At 35.1% G+C, this 27,665-nt stretch overlaps 1 protein-coding gene across 4 annotated transcripts in view; it reads left to right on the forward strand.

Annotated features, from left to right (window-relative positions):
- Nucleotides 1-27,665, forward strand: part of LOC126825385 (sodium- and chloride-dependent glycine transporter 1) — a 337,837-nt gene that overhangs the window by 67,219 nt on the left and 242,953 nt on the right. For all 4 annotated transcript variants that reach the window (XR_007681937.2, XM_050555001.2, XM_050555002.2 and 1 more), the window contains one exon: nucleotides 17,620-17,824. Coding sequence is in view for 3 of the 4 variants with exons in the window: in XM_050555001.2 (XP_050410958.1) it covers nucleotides 17,620-17,824 (205 nt within the window). In the remaining variant the exon portion in view is untranslated. The remainder of the gene's footprint in view (nucleotides 1-17,619; nucleotides 17,825-27,665) is intronic.

Consider the following 27,665-nt stretch of genomic DNA (forward strand, 5'->3'; position numbering starts at 1 on the left):
ACATTCAAAATTGGTAGTCTTCGACCATCTAAAAAAGCAATTTAGCGATGTTCTAGTTGTGATAGATGGTAGACCTAGATAATCGCATCTTGGAGGGAATTCCTTCTAACGTCAGATAGACGTCAATTGCAATAACCTGTGTGAAACTTGCTGGAGACAGCCATGATTGTTTACTGCGGTTTACCCGACCGATGTGTACATAATTTATTCAAGAACTGATCTAGATCGGGGAAACTTTCTCTATAAATAGTTTTTTGTCCAATGCCTTTCAAAGAAAGCAGGGGACTATTAAAATGGGTCTGTTTGTCAAACCTTTTCGGACACAATAACTCTACTAATTGAGCTAGAATGTTCAAACTTGGTGTAGGTATTTATTAGGTGAATGCCTAGATGGAGTTCGAAGATGAGCATTGTCTGCTTAGGCTAAGCAGAGAGAGAAAGAGAGAAATGGGGTTTGAGGTCCACTCCACACAAGCTAGGTCATTTCGGGACTAACACATGGTTCAATTTTATTTCAATAATTCGCTTGCACGTACAGGTCTTTAGCAGTGGAAGGAAACTGGAGGACCCGGACAGGCGTCACGTACAACCGGGGAATCGAAACCACGTCAGTTTACTCAATGACAGACCTTATGATACAGAGCACGCATGTGCTAACCATTCGGCCATCCAACTCCCCCTAAGCGAAGATAAGCAATTTGATTGGTTGATGCTTTTGGACACAATAACTTTAGTTTCCATTAAGTGCGACTGATCAAACTCTTGGTGTCTACAGTAAACTTTGCATTAGTCGGATCTAAGTGGACTGACCAATTTTATCTGAGTTAGCTGAAGACCGAAATTCAATCTTAGCTCGATTAAAAATAAACTGCAAGAGCCGGATAATAATTGATTCAAAGGCACATTTGTAGATAACTTCCGTTTTGTTACCATCTTTGAAAAATTTTCCCGGAATGTGTCTCGTACAGCAAACCGCGAGTTTCGAATTTTCTGGGAAAATTCTATTATTGTTTGCGTCAAATAGGGTGATTTGAGTCAAATTGAAAGGGGAAAGTATTTTGGGGCTCTGTGCATGGAATACCTAACTGCGTTGTAGACCATCAGGACGAAACTGACTTAGTCAAATTCTGAACAAATTGCCGATCCGACTTAGGCGAGGGAAAAAAGCCGGAATTAGATCAGATGGACCGAACATTTTGATCCAAGTTGAGTGAGGATCCGACTTCCGCACAGAAATTTAATAAGAAAAACATTCAGGATCAAAGGATCCAAAGGATTTTATCTGAGTTGAGCGAAAATCCGACATATACATCACTACATCAAAACCTTGACTTAGTTCGATAATGAGCATTTTCTGCTCAGGGTAAGCAGAGTGAATAGCAATTTGATTGGTCTAGACCTTCCTAAGTGAGTTAGAATGTTCAAACTTGGTATAGACGTTCATTTGGTAAGCAGAGATAAGCAATTTGATTGGTTGATGCTTTGGAACACGATAACTTTGGTTCTGAATGGGTGAGAGCTATGAAACTCTTTGAGTATAGATTCATTATATCAATACCTTGACTAAGTTCGATGATGAAATTTTTTTACTTAGGCTAAGAAGCGATAAGCTATTTGATTAGTCAAGACTTTAAAACATAGCAACTCTGCTCTTAGTTGAGGTAGAATGTTTAAACTTGATGTAGATGTACATTGGGTGAATGTCTTGACTGGGTTCAATGATTAACATTTCCCACTAAAGCTAAGCAGAGCTAGGCAATTTCATTGGTCGATGCTTTGGGACAAGGTAACTTTTATTCTAACTGATGGAGAGTGATGAAACTTTGTATAGTTCCACTACCAGGTACTTTAAAACCATGATTGAGTTGGATCGTGAACATTTTTATACGCCCACATTGAAATGTGGACGTATATTGCCGTCGCCCCCGTCCGTCCGTCTGTCGGTCCGTCCGTCCGTCCATCGTCCACAATTTCTTGTGAATGCTCTAACGCCCAAAGTTATCATCCAATTGTTTTAAAATTGATGTATGTTGTTTATATTAGTGAGATGAAGAAGCCTATTTAATTTCAATAATTTATGTTTATTACGTCTAGAGTTATGGCCCTTGTTTCACTTTATTGAACATTGTGAACGCTCTAACTCCAAAAGTTATCATCCGATCTTTCTGAAATTCATATGCATTATTTAAATTAGTGAAACGAAGAAGCCTATTGAATTTCAGCAATTACTGTTTACTACATCTAGAGTTATGGCCCTTGTTTCACTTTATTGAACCTTGTGAACGCTCGAACGTCAAAAGTTATCATCCGATCTTTCTGATATTTATATGCATTATTTAGATTATTGAAACGAAGAAGCCTATCGAATTTCAGCAATTTCCATTTATTACGTCTAGAGTTATGGCCCTTGTTTCACTTTATTGGTCCTTGTGAACGCTCTAACGTCAAAAGTTATCATTCGATCTTTCTGAAAATTATATGCATTATTTAAATTAGTGAGACGAAGAAGCCTATTGAATTTCAGCAATTTCCGTTTATTACGTCTAGAGTTATGGCCCTTGTTTCACTTTATTGATCCTTGTGAACCCTCTAACGCCAAAAGTTACCACCCGATCTTTATGAAATTTATAGGCATGATTTAAATTAGTGAAACGAAAAAGCTTATAGTATTTCAGAAATTTACAATAATTACTTCTAGAGTTATTGCCCTTTTGTGAATTTGTGAAACAGGTCTATTGAATTTCATCAATTTCCGTCAATAATTTCTAGAGTTATGGCGATTGTGAACGTTTGAATGACAAAAGTGATCATGTGACCTGTATGAAATTTATATGCATTATTTAAATTAGTAAAACGAAAAAGCCTGTCAAATTTCAACAATTTCTGTAGATTACTTCCAGAGTTGAGACCCTTGTTTCAGTTTGTAGAACCTTGTAAACCCTCAAACGACAAAATTTATAAACTGATCTGTATGGAACTGTCTTGTAAAGGCCCCCAATTACCTACAAAGGAATAAATATGCGACAACCCTTGTCGACCACTCGGACGATTTAGCTGCTGTGGGCGTATATTTTGTTGCCTGGCAACCTATCTTTTGCTTAGTTAGACCAAGTATACTTAATCAGTTTGATTGCTTGATACATTGAAAAATATAAATGTGTAATTAATTAATATGTGTTATCTATTTATATTGGGATTTCGGCGGGGGACATCAGACTTGCTGTTGGCTTGTTTCTTTCCGCTTGTATCTCCATTATTACCAGGGTTGTAAAAATCCACTAGCCCAACGCCCGGGGCTACCAAAAATAACTTACAGGCTAGTGATCTATTTAGTAGTACTAGTCCTGGGCTAGTGCCCTTTCACTGGTTTGTGAATTAAAATAGTGACGATATAGATAAATAAACTGTAAAACATCCCGCATTTATTTCTCCAATTCCAAGGAAAACCCAATCTTTACAATAGATTTTCTGTAGTAAAACTTAGAACCATAGGGAGATTTTTTGTACCTCTTCTATTCATTCATTCTTGACATTTCATTTCTCCATCTTGCATCCTTTGACAGGTCATGTTGAAATCAGGTTGATTTAAAAACCAAAGCCTCCCTCATACTTCATAAGATTGAGACTGTTTATATATATAGTATCCAGGTTAATAAATACTGTAAAACAATTAATTGAACACAATAACTCTCCTTTCAATTGAGTTAAAATTTTCTGCTTAGGGTAAGCAGAGATAATCAATTTCATTGGTTGATGCTATGGGAAACGATAACTAAAATTAAAACTAGCATCGCTGGTTTATTGACCTAATTCCAACCAATGTCACATGTCATCGACACTGGAGATTCATAATATTTAATGACTATTTCTCAGTGTATTCGGTGTTCTATCCGAGGATAATATTCAACTATGATTTAAATTTAACTAACAACTGGTCAGTGAAACCATTAAATTATGATCCAATTATTAGTTTAATATTAGTTTAATTTCTACCAGTACACCTGGAATTCATACTGACTGTCGAAGGCGCGCGATAGATGCACAATCCATGTCGAGATCATCTTCCTTTGATTGCCACGTGGCTTATTTCCTCAAACGAAATTACTGGAACTGTTATGAATAATCAGCAAGCTTTTTTTTTATTTTTACCGGTTTATCAAAATTACCGTTAATTGTGCTAATTACTCGGATTATGAACCACGTGGCCGATTCTCCCTAAGATATGACTGTTATTGTATCCGACAAGCAAGTTGATTGACTTCTTAAATAACAAGTAAATAATTAACCCATTGTAATTTAGCCGAAAGTAGATTGATTTATTATACCATAGTGGCCGGTTCATTGTTTTACCAATCAGCTTGATTGAACTTGTGACTACCATTCCTGGTTTTGAAGGTCAGATATGATATGAAAACGAATATCGGTTTGTAATTTTTTGAACCGTTTCACCAATGGAACCGAACCGGGATCTGTTAACCGAGTAGCTGTATACATCCTTAATTATTTGACAATTAAGTCTACAATCTTTATTAAAAAAGATACGTTGGCAGGAACAAAACATGGCCAAATATTGAAGATTAAATCTTGTACCTTGTCGAACTATGGACTAGTGGATATTAATGCCGGGCTAGTGGATTAAAAAAAAAATGTTATGCCACTGATTATTACACAACAAATGGTCGGACTGTTATGTTTTCATTGGGTTATTTTATACATGGAACAAGTATGCAAAGTCTTAGTAAGATTGGTGTTGAAAAGTTAGTGCGTATCTTGGACTACTCCTTAATATAACCCATAGTGATTTACAATATATAGGATTCTGTCCATTTAAATGCTGCAGAATTAACTTCGTTCTCAGATGTGGTAATTGTAAACAACGATATGGATGCATTTAATTTGTTGTGTATTATGCCTTTTATCTTCCCAAAATCTTGTTACAAATGTCTAATAAAGATTTGGGAGGGATCTGATACTTCAATCTAAAATAAAAATATAAAATATGCGTTCAACCTTATGTGTTTTCTCCAGATCCTCCAGTTTCCTCCAATCTGATTAAAACACAGAACCTATTTCTATTCGTTTTTATACGGCCACATTGATAATTACTGCCGGTGTTATGGCCCTTGATCTCTTTGAAAAATCTTGTGGATGCTCTAGAGGGTAAAGTTAATATCCAATTGGCTTTAAATTTATTTATACACAGTGTTTAAGGTCATCAGATAAAAAAGCCTATTGATTTTCAAACGATTTCTGCTAATTACTGACAGAGTTGAGGCCAGTGATCACTTTGAAAAATCTTGTGGACAGTCTAGAGGCTAAAGTTAATATAAATTGTTTAAGGTCATGAGACGAAACAAATTCAAATTTTTTCTGAGAATTACCTTATGGGTTATTATTCGTAATCAGATGTTCATGTGTTGTAAATGTTCTCATTACTGACAAAAGAATAGATATGCGACAACACTTGTTGACTGCCCAGACGACTTAACTGCTGTGGGGCGTAGGTTTCGTTGATTGGCAACCTATCTTATTATAGTTCAAAATTTCGTTTTACTTGTCATTACTACACTAGGATAAGCTGTGTTCTGGATGATGTGAGGTATTAGCCAATGAAACAGCCTGTTACCAGTTTTTGGCGTTTTTTTAAAGTGGGAAATTTAGATTGATAAAGATTAGGAATAATAAATAAACTATAAGCACAGTGTTTTAATGTTTTCATTTATAATGTCTATTCAGACATATCCCCATTATTACAGAATTCGTCCAGAATTAGGTCACCCCAAACACCCTTAAAATTTTTACGGCTTTATGTACACTGCAGTCCATATAAATATCGTAATATCAGAAGGCCTAAAAATTCTTGCAAGCCCACGAATCTGCTTTGGCTCGGCGACACAAAGATTTGTGCTTCCACCAAATATAAGTATCATGGTACCAAACTTGTGTTTTAAATGAATACTTCGCCGTTGAGGTGTTGAATTCCGATTCTTAAATATCCGTAATACCGTAAATTGATTATCAAAACACAACTTCACACCTGTGCATTGTACATTGTGCGGCGGACATATAACGCCCCCTGGAATTCCTTTATCATATCCTGTTTATATACTAAAAATTATATTATATGAAATATTTTCCCAACCTAATTATTTTATTTGGTCATATTTTCCAGTAAATTATTCATAGCCTTTATTTCTGGAAATTGTTTTGAACTTTTTAAATGATTAAATACACCAGACAATGAGCCGTCTGCATTTCCATTCCAGCCACCATCATGTCATGTTTCCAGTAGAATTAGGTCTGATGACTTGGGGGATACATGTTTTTATACGCCCACATTTTCATGTGGACATATATTGTTGTCCCCCCTGTCCGTCAACAATTGTTTGTGAACACTCTACAGGTGACAATTTTTATCCGATTTCCATAAAACTTGAAATATAGGTTTATCAACCTAAGATCTCAGTTCCTTTCGATATGTATTGGACTGTAACTTCATGGTTTATGACCCCTGATTGTACGAAAAATCACATTTTTAGCTTGTGAACACTGTAGAGGTCACAATTTTTATCCGATTTGGTTTAAACTTGAAATGTACTTTTATAACCCAAAGATCTCTGTTCTTTTCGATATTCGTGCATATAGGACCATAACTTCCTGAATTATGGCCCCTGATTGTACGAAAAATCGCATTTTTAGCTTGTGGACCCTATAGAGGTAACAATTTTTGTCCAATTTAAAAAAACGTTTGAATATATCACCATTAGATGGTTGATCTAAGATCTCGGTTCCTTTCGATATTCGTGCATATAGGACCATAACTTCCTGAATTATGGCCCCTGATTGTACGGAAAATCGCGTTTTTAGCTTGTGGTCCCAATAGAGGTTATAATTTTTATCCGATTTCAAAAACTGTTTGAATATTTCACCGTTACACCCTAAGGATGGTTGAATTCGAATTTCAGAAAAATCGGACCGAAACGGACAGACAAAATGGCTGCCCCTCATTCGCAAATAGTATCAAAATATTGTGTATCAGGGTTGTGGACCCTCTGGGGGTCACAATTTTCATCTGATTTTGATGAAACTTGAAATTCATGGTTATAACCCAAATATCTTGGTTCATTTCTATTTTCGTACATATAGAATCATAACTTCCCGAATTATGGCCCCTGATTTTATGAAAAATCGCGTTTTTAGCTTGTGGTCCCTCTAGAGGTCACAATTATTATCCAATTTTGTCCAGACCAAAACTGCCAGACAAAATGGCTGCCCCTTGTACGCAAATAGTGTAAACATCTGGTATATCAAAGTTGTGGACCCTCTAGAGGCCACAATTTTGATCCAATTTTGATGGAACTTGAAATGCAAGTTTATAACCCAAAGATCTTGGTTCCTGTCAATATTCGTGCATATTGGATCGTAACTTCCTGAATTATTGCCTCTGATTGTACGGAAAATCGCGTTTTTAGCTTGTGGTCCCTCCAGAGGTCACAATTAATATCTGATTTAAAAAACGTTGGAATATATTACCGTTAACCATAATTTTGTCCGGACCAAAACTGACAGACAAAATGGCCGCCCCTCGTACGCAAATAGTGTTAACATCTGGTATATCAAAGTTCGAATATATCACCGTCACACCGTAATTTTTGTTGAGTTCGAATTGCATGAAAATCTGGCTAAAGCTGCCGGACAAAATGCTACCCTTCATACGCAAAATAGTGTAGACTACTGTAAACATCTGGTAAATAAAGATTGTGGACCCTCTATAGGTCACAATTTTGATCTGATTTCAATGAAACTTAAAATACATGTTTATAACCCAAAGATATTGGTTCCTTTCGATATTTGCGCATATAAGATCATAATTTCCTGAATTATGGCCCTCGATTGAACAAAAAATCACGTTTTTAGCTTGTGGTTCCTTTTGATAATCACAGATACCGGAACTTAACTTCCTGGATTATGGCCCCTGATTGATTGAAAAATCGCACTTTTAGTTTGCAGATTATCTAGAGGTCACAATTTCATTCTGATTTTAAAAATCATTTAAATACATCACCATTCCACCATAATGAAGGTTGAATTTGAGTTTTGGGAAAATCGAAATGAAACTGCCCGACAAAATGACCACTCTTTGTACGCAAATTGTGTAGAACTAGAAGTGTGTAATACGAAGGTTGTGGACCCTCTAGAGGTCACAATTTTATCCGATTTTGATGAAACTTAAAACATATCTTTATATCCCAAAGGTCTCAGTCCCTTTTGATATTTGCACATTTCAGGCCATAACTTTATGGATTATTGTCCCTGATTGTACAAAAAATCGCGTTTGTTTTTAGCTTGTTCTCAATCCATCTCTTGCAAAACGTGGGCTTATCCTGCCTGGCAGCCACTGGCTTATTTATTTAGATATAAATATTTCATATTGCTATAGACTAGTGTCAAACAGATGAAAACATGTGTAGATGGTGTGGAATTCATTGTTATGAAATTGGCTGCTATTTGACTTACAACTATCTGAATAACCGTACAACTGAATGAAATGTAAACAGTGAATGCTGTGTGTAGTGCTCCTACGACTAGTCGGATAGCCGTAAACGGTTAGAACTGGACGGTTAAACGGTTTGAATTCAACGGTACGGTTATTCGGAAATGTCCCCCATTACATAGAGTTGTGTCTGATTATAACAAAACTTGCCCGTTGTAATTTTGTATTTGATGTTTGAAAATTTTAGAATGTAACAGTCGTCCAACGATGTCGACTGCTAAACAATGATACTATTAATAGCACTCGTCGTAGTCATACGGCAAAGTCAACGGACCTTGTTCGACTTTTGCTATTGTTAATCCAATCTAAATACTTCTCGGCATTTCTAACTATATTCTACCTTGTTTATTATTTACTTCAAAACGTAACCACCATTCAAAATATAATCATAAAGGCTAGAAAATGACATTGTACTAGATTCGTTACGGCATTGAACACGTTTCATATCTCGTAATTTCTCGAATGAATTCTACTTTGGTTTTCAGTTAAATTAACCAATCATAAAAATTCTACTTGCAAGCGAGGAATTATTTCTTTATTGTCCAATCAATAGACGCCTTCTAATTTACTTTATTCTATTCTTAGTAACATTGTGTAATCGTAATATTATCGCCGTCTGTCACGTACGAAGGGAAATTGAGTATTGTTTTGTATATTATCGTTATATTGAATTAAAAAAATGTTTCAAATGAACCAAGTTAACCAGGCTACGGCCTTAGATAGTTTAAATTTTCATTAAAGAATTGTACATGTCTGAAAAAATTCCTGAAATTTTTGCACGTGTAATGCCTTTTATAACGCGAGTATAGCGTGCGCACGAGTAATGACTCATAGCTCCTGACAAGCTCTGTTTTATGTTTAAAATTGATACAATACGGTTAACGGTTACTAACCGGTTAATAGCTACGGCTATTCGAATAACAAAAAGTCCTAACCGTAGGAGCACTAGCTGTGTGACGACTTGTGTTATTGGTATCTGTGTTACGTATGTCCACTAAATTGACGTCATGATAAATAACCAATAAATATACCACGCCGTTGATCTATTTTTATACACCCACATTGAAATGTGGACGTATATTGCCGTCGCCCCCCTCCGTCGGTCCGTCCATCGTCCATAATTTCTTGTGAACGCTCTAAAGCCCAAAGTTATCATCCAATTGTTTTAAAATTAATATATGTTGTTTACATTAGTGAGATGAAGAAGCCTATTTAATTTCAATAATTTCCGTTTATTACGTCTAGAGTTATGGCCCTTGTTTCACTTTATTGAACATTGTGAACGCTCCAACGCCAAAAGTTATCATCCGATCTTTGTGAAATTTATATGCATTATTTACATTAGTGAAACGGAGAAGCCTATTGAATTTCAGCAATTTCCGTTTATTACGCCTAGAGTTATGGCCCTTGTTTCACTTTATTGATCCTTGTGAAATTCATATGCATGATTTGAATTAGTGAAACGAAAAAGCCTATTGAATTTCAGCAATTTACAATAATTACTTCTAGAGTTATTGCCCTTGTTTCACTTTGTTAAACCTTGTTAATGCTCGATTAATGATAGTTATCATCCGATATGTATGAAATTTATATGCATCATTTAAATTTGTGAAACAGGTCTATTGAATTTCAGCAATTTCCGTCAATAATTTCTAGAGTTATGGCAATTGTGAACATTTGAATGACAAAAGTGATCATGTGATCTGTATGAAATTTATATGCATTATTTAAATTAGTAAAACGAAAAAGCCTGTCAAATTTCAATAATTTCTGTAGATTACTTCCAGAGTTGAGACCCTTGTTTCAGTTTGTAGAACCTTGTAAACCCTCAAACGACAAAATATATAATCTGATCTGTATGGAACTGTCTTGTAAAGGCCCCCAATTACCTACAAAGGAATAAATATGCGACAACCCTTGACGACCGCTCGGACGATTTAGCTGCTGTGGGCGTATGTTTTGTTGCCTGGCAACCTATCTTTAGCTGTGCGGTTCGAGATCTAACGCAGTCACAAGAACTCAGGAAAGAGACAAAACAATAAATTCTCACATTCGATTATGCTGTGGATTACGCAGGTATCCAACAGCGATTTCAGTGTCAACATCGGCAAATTGTAGTCGTGATGGATGCCATTGTTATTTATTTTCTACGACAGTTTCACTAAATAGTGAAACGAAGAAGCCTATTGAATTTCAGCAATTATGGCCCTTGATTTACTTTGTTGAACCTTGTGAACGCTCTAACGACAGAAGTTGTCATTCTGATCTGTATAAAATTGATGTCAGTGTCTTGTAAATGTCCCCCAATCGCCTAGCATACATGCCAACTATTCCGATTTTGTCGGAATCATTCCGATTTTCTGAGTCTAATTCTGAATTCCGATGTTACTCTTTATAATTCCGTTTTTTAAAATTTATTGGAAGAAATTTATTATATTTCATTCCTTACCTTTTTGATTGATAAAATCCCTCTTGTTTTATTTTTACATTGACGACTGTCTCGGCATTCTCGCTGTTTGTTGTGAATGTGATGGCGATACTGTTTATCGTAGTATGAGTCGGTAAAACAACAAAAATAGTCGAGAACATATGTCATGTTTTCCTTATTATTATTATTAATATAAAATGGAATAAGCTATTATGTCTGGACTAATCAAGATCAAAATGTCATGTGGTTATTTCCGTCATTTGCTGTGTCTAATTTGCATAATTCGCGGTAAAACGATGGAAATTGCCGAAAACATGTCTCCAGTTTTCTCGATTATTATTAATATAAAATGGAATAAGCTAATATGTCTGGACTAATCGAGATTAAAATGTCATATGGTTATTTCGTCATAGGCCGTGCCTCATTTGCATACTTCGCGGATATTATTTGCTACGCGGAGCCATTCTCACATACACTCGTACAGTACACGGCGGGTTTACCGTTAGTTGCCAGTAACGTTGTTGCTTCTTCCTTAGCCATATTTCCTTCTGACTTGATAAAAAATGTTTTCAAGCTGTTTTCCATGTGTGAAAAAAACAGATTACAATTATAAATAAAACTAGGCGGAGGACTGGGAAGTTCTAACTAGCTTAGTTTTCAAAAGTCGTTGCAACTCACTGCTGTGGAAAGTTTTAATATTTATTTCTCGAGAAATAAGCCTAATGTGTTGTAAACAAAACTGCCACACTCCAATTTATGTGCCAGAAACGTTTTAAACAAATAATCTAAACGACAGCATTTTTTGTCCTCGCAATAATAAAAGTAGTGAGACGGCGAGCTTTCAGCCAATGAAAATCTAGTAAATAGCGAATAACAGTAAATACACGTGACCTTAAGGAGAATTTAATCGATCACCGTCGTTGTTTTGCTATAATATAATTAGGTCGATTTTTTTTAGCCAAACTCGTTGTAAATCATATTTCTAATGAAAAGAAAGTGGTATTTACCGGTGTCGGCTAACATGTAATAAGTGCATAAATGTGAAAGATTTAGGTCAGCAATGACTCTTTGGGTAGAGTGTCCAACTGACAGCTGCTTACCACTTGGCGATTATGTGCCGTGTTTTCGGACCCTTCACCCCATCAGACGGACAGTTTTCCCAGATGCCAGACAAGCTTTACCCCTCTTACCCCTGTGAAGCCGCTGTCGGTAATACCTGACGGGCTTGTCCTCTCTCAACAAATTCTTCGCTGTTTGTAGCCTGTGTAAATGTGATGAATCAATTTATTATTCTTAAGAAAGTAAACGACACTGTGGAATTAATTTTTGCATGCATCGTGTTTAACGTCCCACCACAGTTCCGAGTATTAAGATAATTTGAGAAGGGTTGGAAATGTTGTTTGATAGCAATGATATAGGCCTATATATAATCGAATATAAGGTGTGTGAAGCTATATTTTATTAGAGGCTCTCTTCCTACTGTATTTATCTTTGCGTGTGTAGACATACATACTTTGCATTGTCGAGTTCACCCAAATATTAACTGGTTAGAATAGATCCCCTAAGCCCACCCTTCCTCATCTCTAATAAAGTTGACACTGTAGCATCCATATAATACAACTATGCATAAATCAAATGCAAAGCCCAGCCGCACCCCCACCCCCCTCACACACTGCTTAATCCCCCACCCTCCATATAAGGTTGGAAATACCTTTTAATATCAATATACCCACAAAACGGAAATTCCTAAAGCCCGACCACTCCATACCAAAGGCACCCCTAATAAGGTTTGGCAATGTAATAACAATTAACTGATGTTTTGTGGACAGTTATTTGTGTTTGCTAAATTATGACTCTTTGAAATTAATGCATAGGTATAATACAGGTTGTGTTCTAATAACTGGCTAAAATGTCCCTTGTTTGTCCATTCCCCTATTTTAAAAAATATATATAAACTACATGGTCTTGCTGAAAGGAGCGGTCTATGGGAGTTTTAAAAATAAATTATTTTTTTTAACTTTATTTATTAAAGATAATTGGATTATAGAGCAGGCAACCCCACTCTCCCCCCCCCCCCCCAAAAAAAAAAATACAAACAGATATAAATATCACAATCACAACATAATGAAATTACAATAATAAATCAAATACATAAATATACACATATATATATTACATACACTCACACACACATGTACACACTACACATACACTAATTCATTGATAATTAACATCAAACAACTGAGAAAAAATGTACCATAATAGACTAAAATAAATATGTATGCTGCACATGTATGATATATAAAGAAATACATGTAGTTCAAAATTTAAACATTAAATATTACTGTAATGACTTTAATTGACAAAAGTTCTGATTTTAATGAAAATGAATATGGAAAAAACAGTATGTACAAGCTCTGTTGATAAGATATGAATTTATAGGCTTGAATCAGCATACAATAGGTATGTAAAAACATATATACAAAGTCATTTTAAAATTTAATAAACATGTTGATTTTGATTTTATAATTATACTAAATCATTCATGGACTAAAGTGTACAAAATATGCATAATGAATTTGTTATGGTTAATATATGTTATAGCGAGTTCAATGATAGGTTCAACATTAACAAAGATTACTTGAATTGTAAAACTGTTCAAAATTTAAACTTGACTAATGATACAGATTTAAAACATTAGTTTTACTATAAAATAAAACAAAATTATAATCCGATGGAATAACTTGATATTAAAAATATCAGAAATCAAGAGAAAAAAAAATCACTAAACTTCAGCCGATCATAAGGGACAGACACAAAAAAAATCCCCGATGTAAGAGTTATAAACTATGTGAGAATGTAGCATTCAACTGAGGCTGACCTTAAAAATATCTTTGTTTCACCAAACCCGACCCACAGACGAAGAGAAGGGTCTGGTTTTTTTTTCAGATTTTTTTTTTTAAGAGCTAATTTGACAGCTTGATAATTTTCCGGGTGCAAACATTCGTCTTCTTTTATTGGCAAACAAATCAATGACATCGGGATTTTTCTTGATGCACGACTCGCACACAAATTGCGACAAACTCACGTTTGAAACTCCCTCAACACATTTTTAACGATCGTGCGGGTTGTGCCTTTATTTTTCTCGAAAATGGATATTGAAAATATCGTCGTCATGTTTAAAACGACGCCCCACAGACATAGAGGCAGAATCATTTCGTGGGAATGGACGTGCTTTCGTCTGCAACCATTTTGTTGAGAAGCGACACCTATGACGCTTTCGTCTTGATCAACCAGTTTCAATAATGAATCAAACCATAGCCATAGTAAAGGGAAATAACTCTCGTGATATATTTCAGGTTGACACACAAAATAAAATAAAAAGATCGCGGAAAAGTGCAATAAAATATTTTAAGTCGGGGGTGGTTTTAGTTAGTCGGTCGCGTTAGGCGAAACAAAGATATTTTTAAGGTCAGTCTGAGGATAAAATCCATGCTCCCATATATTGCTTTAATTTTAGTAATGCCAGGTTAAAAGTGTACAAAGAATTGGGGATAGAAAATCATTTTAAAGAAAAGGAAAAAATAATAATACTTTTATAACAGATATTTGTTGATGTAATAATGAAAATATATATATTTATTTTTTTTTATATATAGTTTTTACATTCAACATTCTTCTTCATCATCATGATCATCATCATTATCATCCATAGCCATCTCTGTGGGTGTAGGTGTGGAATTTTGACAGTCTTTACATCCACATAGATCTGTACAGGAAAGAGCAGCAACTTTACACAAACATCTACAATTAATACAATTGTGTGATAGATTAAGTTATCTTTGCTCAATTAACAATATATTACGAGTAATATAGTAACTTAGCTCAGACTTCCTGGGTGAATATTAATTTCTTAACTATAATTCTTGCATGATATTTATACTAGAATATATCGCCTAAAACTACGAAGCCCAATTAACCGGCCCACTAGATTCCTACATCTAAATGTTTTTTGAGCAATGCAATCTCTAAATGAAATCAAAATCTAAAATTGCTTATTTAAATAGCATTTCCGCCTGTAGGATCAATAATCTTTGCAGATCTTTTCACGGCTTAGACTAATTGCCTTTGATTTTTCTGAAAAGGCTATTCCAAACTATGCTCCCACAAGGCGGCAGGTTTTGTTTTAGACCAATCACCGACGGAATATAAATTTGACAAAGTTCCATGTAACCTGACTAAATGATTCTAATAAGAATGTGATTTTAAATATTATGTGCTGTACTCCATATTTCTAATATTACTTTATTGAAAATGATATTTCATAACCCTTGACATTGTAATTAATGACTAATGTAATTTGTTAGTTATGTTTCATAAAAAATGTTTTGCCCTTCACCAGTTTAGGCTTCGGTTTTGTTTTAAAACTTGAAAGTTTGCCCACCACTGGTTTGCGTGATACCATGTATTGTGAACAAGTACTTTATATATTTCTTAACAACAACCAATGTGAACACTCACAGCCTAGAAAAAATTTAAATACTAAGACTAAGAAAATAATAATAATAAAATAACTAATAATAACATACAAACATACCCTCGAGTTCGAACACATCTCGATACGTGATTGCAATGTTTTTAAATTTTTTCTTCTCCATCCAAAGTCTGCCACTGTTTTGAATATTCCACACAATGCCTCCAGGTGTTGTCGTTAAAAACCAGTAACTTGCAGGGCTGTGTTGAATTCTGATGAATAAGGCACTTCATTTTTCTGGTCAGAATGCCAGAAAAATGTGTCCTTGTTGACTATGTACGCCATGATTGAAGGATCACGGATAGAAGTTTTCTTTATTTTGATTGGCCAAAATGGCACTCGGCATTGATCATAGTGCGTATTCCTATGCGTGTAATGTTTATTTTTTTAGGTGATTAGGTTAAAAAGAATTCCATTTTTAAAAAATAATTATTAAATACTGGCACATGCTGAATGTGTGGAGATCTGTTTTTTTAAATTAGTACAAAGAGACGTGTAATTTAAAAAATTAAAATCTCCCACAGAGGTTGTTGCAACGAACTTTAACGATAAATTCCTTCGGTCTTTCGCCTAAACCCAGTATAAATAATTTACGACTTCTACTTCCGTGTCAGTCGTCAAGACAAACAAAATGGCTTCCAAAACAAATGTCAGACAGAAATACCGGGAAACTTACGGCAAAGAATTTCCAGGAACCATTACGTCCTCGCGTAGAGGCGACGAATTCGCATTTTGTTTAGTCTGTAGGAGTGATTGATGTGTTGCTTATGGTGGTATTACGGACATTAAAAAACATTTTGAACCTAAAAACACTTGACCTGCTCAAACCTAAAACCCTCTTACGAAAAATCTTCACTTTACACTTAAAAAATTTAGGTCATGCCTACATGTAAATGACCAAAAGCATATATGCATACTTTCGTATATAAATAGGTAAAAAAACCTCAGATGCATGGACCTAAATCACCAGCTGTTTTTATCCAATAATACAAGGTACTGCTTTAAATAGGTGCTAATTTCTAAAAATTTTCTTGGGGCCCTTAGACAAGCCCCAAACCCCACGCCCTTCAAGCCTCCGACGCTCATGGTGCTTTGCACCGATCGAACTTGGACCTGCGGTCCTCGCTCTACCCTCAATACAAGGCATTCTGATTTTCAATCTCCTCAGGTTGGCATGTATGGCCTAGTAAAGAACAAATATGCGGCAACCTTTGTCGACTATCAGACGATGTAGCTGCTGCGGGCGTGTGTTTTGTTGACTGGCAACCTATCTTTTTTTCCTTTTTATACGCCCACATGGAACTGTGGTCGTATATTGCCGTCGCCCCCATCCGTCAGTCTGTCGGTCCGTCCATCCGTCGTCCACAATTTCTTGTGAACACTCTACAGACTACATTTATCATCTGATTGTTTTAAAATTAATATATTTTGTTTGCATTAGTAAAATGAAGAAGCCTATTTAATTTCAATAAAATGGTCCTTGATTTACTTTGTGAACTTTCGAACAACAAAAGTTATCATCCGATCTGTATGAAATTTATATGCATTATTTGAATTAGTAAAATGAAAAAAGCCTGTCGAATTTGAACAATTTCTGTAGATTGCTTCCAGACGGCCCTTGTTTTAGTTTTAAGAACCTTGTGAACCCTCAAACGACGAAAATTATAATGTCATCTGTATGAAATTGTCTATTAAATTCCCGTAATTACCTACAAAAAAATAAATATGTGACAACCCTTGTCGACTGCTCGGACGATTTAGCTGCTGTGGGCGTATGTTTTGTTGCCTGGCAACCTATCTTAGAATCTTGTGAACCCTCAAACGACGAAAATTATAATGTCATCTGTATAAAATTGTCTAGTAAATTCCTCTAATTACCTATAAAAGAATAAATATGTGACAACCCTTGTCGACTGCTCGGATGATTTAGCTGCTGTGGGCGTATGTTTTGTTGCCTGGCAACCTATCTTTTTATAAAGTGGGTAATTAAGTTTCATGCAGCTACAAATACAAAGTGAATATTTAAAATTCTTTATGGTTTATATAATGTTTTGCGTTCCTGCAATATTAGAAGATACATTTGTATTTTGTCTTTATTTAAAGAATCCTAATGAAAGTTTGGCTCAAGATGTATCAAGTACAGCAGTCCTTACACCCCTGGATGATGATCTTGTTGGTAATGAAGAAGAACCTAATGATAGAGGAAACTGGTCGGGGCGTTTTGATTTTCTTATGTCCTTATTAGGATATTCTGTGGGTCTTGGAAATGTATGGAGATTTCCTTATTTGGCTTATAGCAATGGAGGAGGTATGGTCTTTATATTTATTATGAATTAAAGGGTACACAGCTCTTTTTATACACCAAAATTTTCATGCGGACGTATATTGTCGTCGCCCCTGTCCGTACGTTCACATTTCGTTTGGGGACACTCTAGAGATCACAAGTTTTATCCGATTTTGATGAAACTTAAAATTATAACCGAAAGATTTTGGTTCCTACTCGTGCATATCGAACCATAATTGCCTGGATTATGGCCCCTGATTGTACGAAAAAAAGCATTTTTATACGCCCACATTATACGCCCATATTGCTCTAACGCCAAAAGTCATCATCCAATTGTTTTAAAATTGATATATGTTGTCTGTCTCTCGGTCTGTCCGTCCGTCCATCTTCCACAAATTCTTGTGAACGATCTAATGCCAAAAGTTAACATACAATCTTTGTGAAATTTATATGTAATATTTAAGTTAGTGAAACGAAGAAGCCTATTGAATTTCAACAATTTTTGTTCATTACGTCTAGAATTATGGCCCTTGTTTCACTTTATTGAACCTTGTGAATGCTCTAACTCCAAAAGTTATCATCCTATCTTTCTGAAATTTATATGTATTATTTGAATTAGTGAAACGAAGAATCCTATTGAATTTCAGCAATTTCCGGTCTTTACATCTAGAGTTATGGCCCTTGTTTCACTTTACTGAACCTTGTGAATGCTGTTAATGCCAAAAGTTATCACTCAATCTTTGCGAAATTTATATGCATGATTTAAATTAGTGAAACGAAGAAGCCTATTGAATTTCATCCATTTCCGTTTATTACGTCTTGAGTTATGGCCCTTGTTTCACTTTATTGAACCTTGTGAACGCCAAAAGTTATCATCGGATCTTTCTGAAATTTATATGCATTATTTAGATTAGTGAAACGAAGAAACCTATTGACTTTTAGCAATTTCCGTTTATTACGGCTAGAGTTATGGCCCTTGTTTCACTTTATTGATCCTTGTGAACGCTTTAATGCCAAAAGTTATCGCCCAATCTTTGTGAAATTTATATGCATAATTAAATTAGTGAAACAAAAAAGCCTATTGAATTTCAGCAATTTACAATAATTACTTCTAGATTTATGGTCCTTGTTTCACTTTGTTAAACCTTGTTAATGCTCGATTGATGAAAGTTATCATCTGATATGTATGAAATTTATGCATCATTTAAATTTGTGAAACAGGGCTATTGAATTTCAGCAATTTCCGTCAATAATTTCTAGAGTTATGGTGATTATGAACGTTGGAATGACAAAAGTGATCTGTATGAAATTTATATGCTTTATTTAAATTAGTAAAAGGAAAAAGCCTGGCAAATTTCAACAATTTCTGTAGATTACTTCCAGAGTTGAGACCCTTGTTTCAGTTTGTAGAACCTTGTAAACCCTAAAACAACAAAATTTATAATCAGGGTAAATAGCGTTATTATCTAATCTATGTAGAATTAATAATCCCAAGAAGATGACGAAAAAACCTCGCACACGATAGGAAATGAGGGGCGGAAGAGTCCCCATAACAGTGCAAGCAAGTCTGGATCTCAGTGATGCATCCGAGGAAAAACAGGAACAATTCCTTGTAGATAAATCATAGTAGAAAAATCCCCGGTAACAAACTTGACAAGACTGTGTGGATATAAAAAGATTTTATCCAGGACGCGTTTCGGGCGTTCGCCCTTTATCAACTGGTTACAAAAATGATCCTGTTACCGGGTATATATAGACAATAGAATTATTGCGCATGCGCATAACGTTGAGGATTAATAAAATCAATCCCTTTACTGGGATTATAAAAATAATAATGATATAATATAGACAAATTTAAGATCATTAATGTACATAAAAAATCTAATAAAAAAATGATAAATATGAATAAAATTGATGTACAAACAAAATCTAATTACTTAAAAAACAAAACAATCAAATATATATATACAGCGACTATCATCAAAGGACTGTAGTCAGGTAACATCAATGGCGGTAGTTTCCTTAGAGATGAATATGTATAGTCTCGGTCATCCGGAACCTCCTAGTCTTCAAACGTGCAGAGGTAGAATAGGCCTATACGTATGGAGTTTTACTGCGATCGGTTATGAATTCAAAGGAGTAGTTTCGTAACTAGTGGTTCAACTCTGGATCGTGAAATTGGTGATGCTGATGGGCGGTAGATCGTATTACGAGTAAATAGGAAGGTTGTTGGTCACCTCTATGAATAAAAATATATTCTGTAGTTTAGAGGGCCACGGGAGAAAAATGTACGACGTGTAGCTTAAAGGTGAAGTGGTTAGTAGAATAACAGTTTCTCTAAAACGGATGCTGTAAAAATAGACTGTCGATTTGGTTTCAATAGGTATTCCTCGATCTGGTATGTACTCATACTGGTGGTATTAGTTCTTCTTAAGGGTGAAGTTAGTTTTTTCTAAATCAAACCCAAGTGTGTATAGATTTATCTTCTAATTTCTTTATTATTGGTATAGTTAAAAAGGTGAATTCGATAATAAGTTTTCGTATTATGTCGAAAAAATAGGTTGTATCTAGTAAAGGAGAGTTCGACATTTACATGTAACACATCGTGGACATTGTATAAATATATGACATGCGCATGTAATGTACACGTGTGTGAAATGGCTTTATTCAATATTTGCTTCCACCGAAATGAATTGGGCGACATTTAAAGTAGATTTATATTGTCACAGCAGAGATTTGTCGCCGATTAACACAGACAGACTAAGAATATAGTCCAAAAAATGGCGCGTTTCTGACCACGTGACTTACCGTTCAGCGCCCCGTGGAGTGGATCGAGTGCTCTATGAATGATTGATTTAGATTAACTGAAGCTGCAAGCTCATCGTATGACGTATATAATTTAAAGTTTGGATTTTATAGCAGCCAATAATTGATGGATTACATCTAAGTTATAGACGAAGATGTAATGATACGTTGTAAAAAAACTTGTAAGTTGTTCATTGTTGCATACATTTTGGCCGACGTTATATGCATGTACAGTGCGTTAGAAAAAAATCCTAACCGATACAGAATGCCGGTAAATGTTTTCCCGAGATTACCGAACTCATTTTGTTGTTATTCAAACCGGCCTGTACATTATACATGTACACGTTTTCACGGCAACATTACTATATTACAACTCCTTCAATATAAACATTTCGTTAAAATCTAAACAACGCATGTGAAATTGGATGTTTGGCAACAGAATTGAATAACTGGCGTAATTGGACACCTTGACTAATTTTAATCACAACTCAGGAAATTGAACGGTCCAACTAATTATTGAACAGTCGTGAAAATTATGCGGGACGCTTATAATTACACATGTGTCGACAAACTAAACACTAGTTAATTAACGCTTGGTAATCAAAATTGCACGTTGAGATTTAAGTTGTATACAAGGACAAATTGAATGCTATTAGGCCAAATTCAATGATATTTATGAATAATTCTACATAGATTAGATAATAACGCTATTTATCTAAGATTCCACGGTACCAGTCGTATAGTGTGTCTTGTAAAACCCCCAATTACCTACAAAGGAATAAATATGCGACATCCCTTGTCGACCGCTCGGACGATTTATCTGCTGTGGGCGTATGTTTTGTTGCCTGGCAACCTATCTTTAGCTGGTGGTACCACAAGAGGTCACAATTTTTATCTGATTTTAAAAACCATTCAAATGTATCACTGTTACACCCTAATGACGGTTCCTTTTGATATTCGCGCATATCGGACCATAACTTTCTGGATTATGGCTCCAGATTGTATAAAAAATAGTATTTTTAGCTGATGGGCCCTCAAGGAGTCACATTTTTTTATACGCCCACATTTTCATGTGGACGTATATTGTTGTCGCCCCTGTTCGGACGTCCGTCCGTCCACAATTGTTTGTGGACACTCTACAGGTCAAAATTTTTATCCGATTTCAACGAAACTTGAAATATAGGTTTATCTCCCTAATATCTTGGTTCCTTTCGATATTGGCATGTATTGGACTGTAACTTCATGGATTATGGCCCCTGATTGTACGAAAAATCACGGTTTTAGCTTGTGGATCCTATAGAGGTCACAATTTTTATACGCCCACATTTTCATGTAAACGCATATTGTCGTCGCTAGTGCTCCTATGGTTAGGACTTTTTATACGCTCACATTTTCATGTGGACGTATATTGTCGTTGCCCCTGTTTGTCCGTCCGTTCACAATTTGTTTGTAGACACTCTACAGGTCACAATTTTTATCTGATTTCAACGAAACTTGAAATATAGCTTTATCTCCCTGATATCTCGGTTCCTTTCGATATTGGCATGTATCGGACCATAACTTCATGGCCCCTGATTGTACGAAAAATCGCGTTTTTAGCTTGTGGACACTATAGAGGTCACAATTTTGATCCGATTTTGATGAAACTTGAAATGCATGTTTCTAACAAAAAGATTTGGTTCCTTTCGATATTCGCGCATATCGGATTGTAGCTTCCTGAATTATGGCCCCTGATTGTACGAAAAATCACATTTTTAGCTTTTGGACTCTCTAGAGGTTACAATTTTGATCCGATTTTGATGAAACTGTGGTATATTTGCAAGTTTATAACACAAAGATCTCGGTTCCTTTTGATATTTGCGCATATCGAATCGTAATTTCTTGAATTATGGCCCCGGATTGTACGAAAAATCACCTTTTTTATATGCCCACATTTTCATGTGGACGTATATTGTTGTCGCCCCTGTCCGTCCGTCAGTCCGTCCGTCCGCCCGCCCGTCTGTCCACAATTGTTTGTGAACAGTCTACAGGTCACAATTTTTATCCGATTTCAATGAAACTTGAAATATAGGTTTATCACCCTAAGATCTCGGTTCCTTTCGATATTGGCATGTATCGGACCGTAACTTCATGGATTATGGCCCCTGATTGTACAAAAAATCACGTTTTTAGCTTGTGAACACTGTAGAGGTCACAATTTTTATCCGATTTGGTTTAAACTTGAAATGTATGCTTATAACCCAAAGATCTTGGTTCCTTTTAATATTTGTGCATACCGGAATTATGGCCCCTGATTGTACGAAAAAATTGCGTTTTAAGCATGTGGACCCTACTCAGGCCATAATTTTTATCCGATTTTAAAAAACGTATTATTATATCACCGTTACACCCTAAGGACGACTGAGTTCGAATTTTGTGAAAATCGGCCCAAAACTGACAGACAAAATGGCCGCCGTTCGTTCTCAAATAGCGTAAAAATATGGTATATCAAGGTTGTGGACCCTATAGAGGTCACAATTTTTATCCGATTTTGATGAAACTTGAAATGTTAGTTTATAACCCAAAGATCTCGGTTCCTTTCGATATTCGCGCATATCGGACCGTAACTTTCTGAATTATGGCCCCTGATTGTATGAAAAATCGCGTTTTTAGCTTGTGGACCCTATAGAGGTCATAATTTTTATCCGATTTAAAAAAACTTATTATATCACCGTTACACCCTAAGGACGACTGAGTTCGAATTTCATGAAAATCGGCCCAAAACTGACAGACAAAATGGCCGCCGTTCGTTCTCAAATAGCTTAAAAATATGGTATATCAAGGTTGTGGACCCTATAGAGGTCACAATTTTTATCCGATTGTGTTAAAACTTGAAATGAAAGTTTATAACCCAAAGATCTCGGTTCTTCTTGATATTCGCGCATATCAGTCCGTAACTTTCTGAATTATGGCCCCTGATTGTACGAAAAATCACATTTTTAGCTTGTGGACCCTATAGAGTTCATAATTTTTATCCTATTTCAAAAATTGTTTTATTATATCACCGTTACACCCTAAGGATTACTGAGTTCGAATTTCGTGAAAATCGGCCCAAAACTGACAGATAAAATGGCCGCCCTTCGTTCTCAAATAGCGTAAAAATATGGTATATCAAGGTTGTGGACCCTATAGAGGTCACAATTTTATCCCTATTTTGATGAAACTTGAAATGTAAGTTTATAACCCAAAGATCTCGGTTCCTTTCGATATTCGCGCATATCGGAACGTAACTTCCTGAATTATGGCCCCTGATTTTGTACGAAAAATTGCGTTTTTAGCTTGTAGACCCTATAGAGGTCATAATTTTTATCCGATTTAAATAACGTATTATTATATCACTGTTACACCCTAAGGATGACTGAGTTTGAATTTCGTGGAAATCGGCCCAAAACTGACTGACAAAAAATCACATTTTTATACGCCCACATTTTCATGTGGACGTATATTGTCGTCACCCCTGTTTGTGGACACTCTACAGGTCACAATTCTTATCCGATTTTGACGAAACTTGAAATATAGGTTTATCTCCAAAAGATCTTGGCTGCTTTCGATATTGGCATGTATCGGTCCGTTGACTTTGCCGTATGACTACAACGAGTGCTATTAATAGTATTATTTTTTAGCAGTTGACATCGTAGGACGACTGTTAAATTCTAAGATTTTCAAACATCAAATACAAAATGAAAACGGGCAAGTTTTGTTATTAAGAGGAATATAATCAGACACAACTCTATGTAAAGGGTAAAGGGGGACATCTCCGAATAACCGTACCGTTGAATTTGAACCATTTAACCGTCCATTTCAAACCGTTTACGGCTATACGACTAGTTGTATGAGGACCCCTGTCCGTCCATCCATACGTCCGTCCACAATTGTTTGTGGACACTGTACAGGTCACAATTCTTATCCGATTTTGACGAAACTTGAAATATAGGTTTATCTCCAAAAGATCTTGGTTGCTTTCGATATTGGCATGTATCGGACCGAAACTTCATGGATTATGGCCCCTGGTTGTATGAAAAATCACGTTTTTAGCTTGTGGACCCTATAGAGGTCACAATTTTTATCCGATTTCGTTGAAACTTGAAATGTTAGTTTATAACCCAAAGATCTCGGTTCCTTTCGATATTCGCGCATATCGGATTGTAACTGTGGACGTATATTGCCTTCACCTCCGTCCGTCTGTCTGTCCGTCGGTCCGCCCGTCGTCTTCTAACACCAAAAGTTATGATCCGATTGTTTTAAAATTGATATATGTTGTTTACATTGGTGAGATGAAGAAGCTTATTTGATTTCAATAATTTCGGTTTATTACGTCTGGAGTTATTATTATTATTACAGCATATTTATAGTGCGCCCTTTCATATAACATGTTCAGGGGCACTTTACAAAGTGACAATGTAATCATAAATAAACAAGATTATGGACATGTTAACGATTGTATACAGAGTCAGTTAAAAACCTGATTAAATAAATGTGTTTTAAGTTGTTTTTTAAAAGAGAGAGAGATGTACAACATCTTAAACTAAATGGTAGATTATTCCATAAAACAGGTGCTTAAAGAGCACTGAGAGGTAAACAGGAACTAAATTATTTAAACATTTAAAAGTAAGTAATAAAATCTTAAAATCAATTCGATATTTAACAGGTAACCAGTGTAAATTATATAAAACAGGAGTTATGTGGTCACATGTCTTAGTTAAAGTAACAAGTCTAGCTGCAGTATTCTGTACTTTTTGTAATTTATCTATAAGCTTTAAAGAAACCAACTAGAAGTGAATTAAAGTTATCTAATCGAGACGTGACCAGAGAATTAACCAGTGACTTAGTGGCCTCTACAGTTACACATTTACGTATTTTACCTATATTTCTGATATTAAAATAGCACAATTTACAAATATTATTTACTTGAGCTCCCATAAGCATAAAACTATCAAAGATTGCACCAATATTACGAGGAGAATAAGATGAAAATATATCACAACTAGAACTGCGATGCAGTAATGACGGGTTTCACCGGTGCCACATTACCCTTGAACTTATGTCACTTCCGGTGCCAGTTACCCAGCAATATTAATTTCATTTATACATTTGTTACCATGTGTTACATATGTCAAAAAAGTGATCCTTACAAAATTTGTTACTAACTTACCGCTAAGTTAGCTGACTTTTTAATGGGAAATTTCTCGACAAGGGAAGATGCTAGAAACAATTTTTGGACATCTATATGATCGTATTGATCCAATCTATATGTCCATTGGAATCAAATATCATAATGTTAAACGAATGATAAATATAACTCACTTCAAAACAATTTGAAGGCTAATAATACAGTTTTTGCCAAAATTACATTACTTCCAGTGATAATAAAATTTTTACATTAATTCTATGAAAATATAAATGGCATAAGGCCTCACATGGTGAAAATTTTATGATAATCGAATAATAATTGACACTTTTATAGACCAAAACCTATATCTCTGCAACCGAACAAATTAGAAACCATTTTGTGATATCTGTATGGTCGTATGGGTTTTTGCCCAAATGTCGTCATTTTCAGTGACAGTGAAAATGTTAAATTGGATTGACCTAGTCAAAGGTGGCATGAGGCATCACATGGTAACAAAAATTGAAAATCGAACGATAATTGACTCTTTTACATGCAAAATAACGTGAAAAGTGACGCATGCAAAATTGCCTATTTCTTTGCAACTGCGCATATTACAATCTAATTTTGACATACATTGTCGTATGGATTGATGCTACTATGCTACTAAATTATGAAAGTTGCGTAGAAATAATCTAAAATATGAAGACGATGAATGGGTTGTAAGTAGCTGATTTTTACTCCTTTTTTCAACCTTAAATCCAAATGGTGCAAATACAAAACTGATATAAAAAAAAAAACAAAAAAACTAAGCCCGACATATTTTGCACCTGTAGGAGCAGCAGTCATCTTCATTGATAAGATTTGTAGAAATTAAGATTTTTCCTTAGGAAAAGACCTCCCGACCCGTCAAAATTTAAATTTTAGGCAAGATTACGTCACTTCCGGAGCCGACAAAACTTTATAGGTAGAAACAAGTTGAGAATTTGCACCAAGGAGTATATGAGCTTTTGTTTTATACAAATCAGGCAATAAATAATTAATTTAGAACCCATAAACTGTAATAAAAATGTGAAAAGTCTTAAAAAGTGATCCTGACGAAATTGGTTATTTCTTTGCAAGAGAAGATGCTAGAAGCTATTTTTTGACATATTTATGATCGTATTGATCCAATCTATATTTCCATTGGAATGAAATGTAATGGTAAACGAATACTAAATATAACTCACTTCAAACAAATATTTGTTTTGAAGGCTAAAAATACAGTTTTTGCTAAAATGACATTACTTCGGGTGAGAATGAAAATGTTAAATTAGTTTTATGAAATCAGAAATGGCATAAGGCATGACATGGTGAAAATTTTATGAAAATCGAATAATATTTGACACTGTTATAGACCAAAAACCTTGAAAAGTGACTAGTAGAAAATCGTCTATTTCTCTGAAACCTTACAAGTTAGAACCCATTTTGTGGTATCTATATGGTCATATGGGTTCATTCTATTTGTTGATTGAAATTAAATATCATACTTTTAAACAAATAACATATACGACTCATTTGAAAAAAATATCGGTTTTGAAGGCTAAAATTCAGTTTTTGCCCAAATGACGTCATTTCCGGTGACAGTAAAGGTGTTAAAATGGTTTAATCTAGCCAAACGTGGCATTCGGCATCAAATGGTGAAAGAAAATTGAAAATTGAATTATAATTGATTCTTTTAGTTACAGGCAAAATAGCACGAAATGTGACTCATGCAAAATTGCCTATTTCTCGACAACTGCTGATATTACAAACTAATTTTGACATACATTCTCTTTGTATGGGTTATTGCTACGAGGTTATGAAAGTTACGATGAAATATTTTGAAATATGAAGACGGTGGATGGGTTGTAAATAGTTTAATTTTACAGCTTT

This window comes from Patella vulgata, chromosome 6, assembly GCF_932274485.2.
Source record: "Patella vulgata chromosome 6, xgPatVulg1.2, whole genome shotgun sequence".
In the NCBI taxonomy this organism is placed as follows: Eukaryota; Metazoa; Mollusca; class Gastropoda; family Patellidae; genus Patella; species Patella vulgata.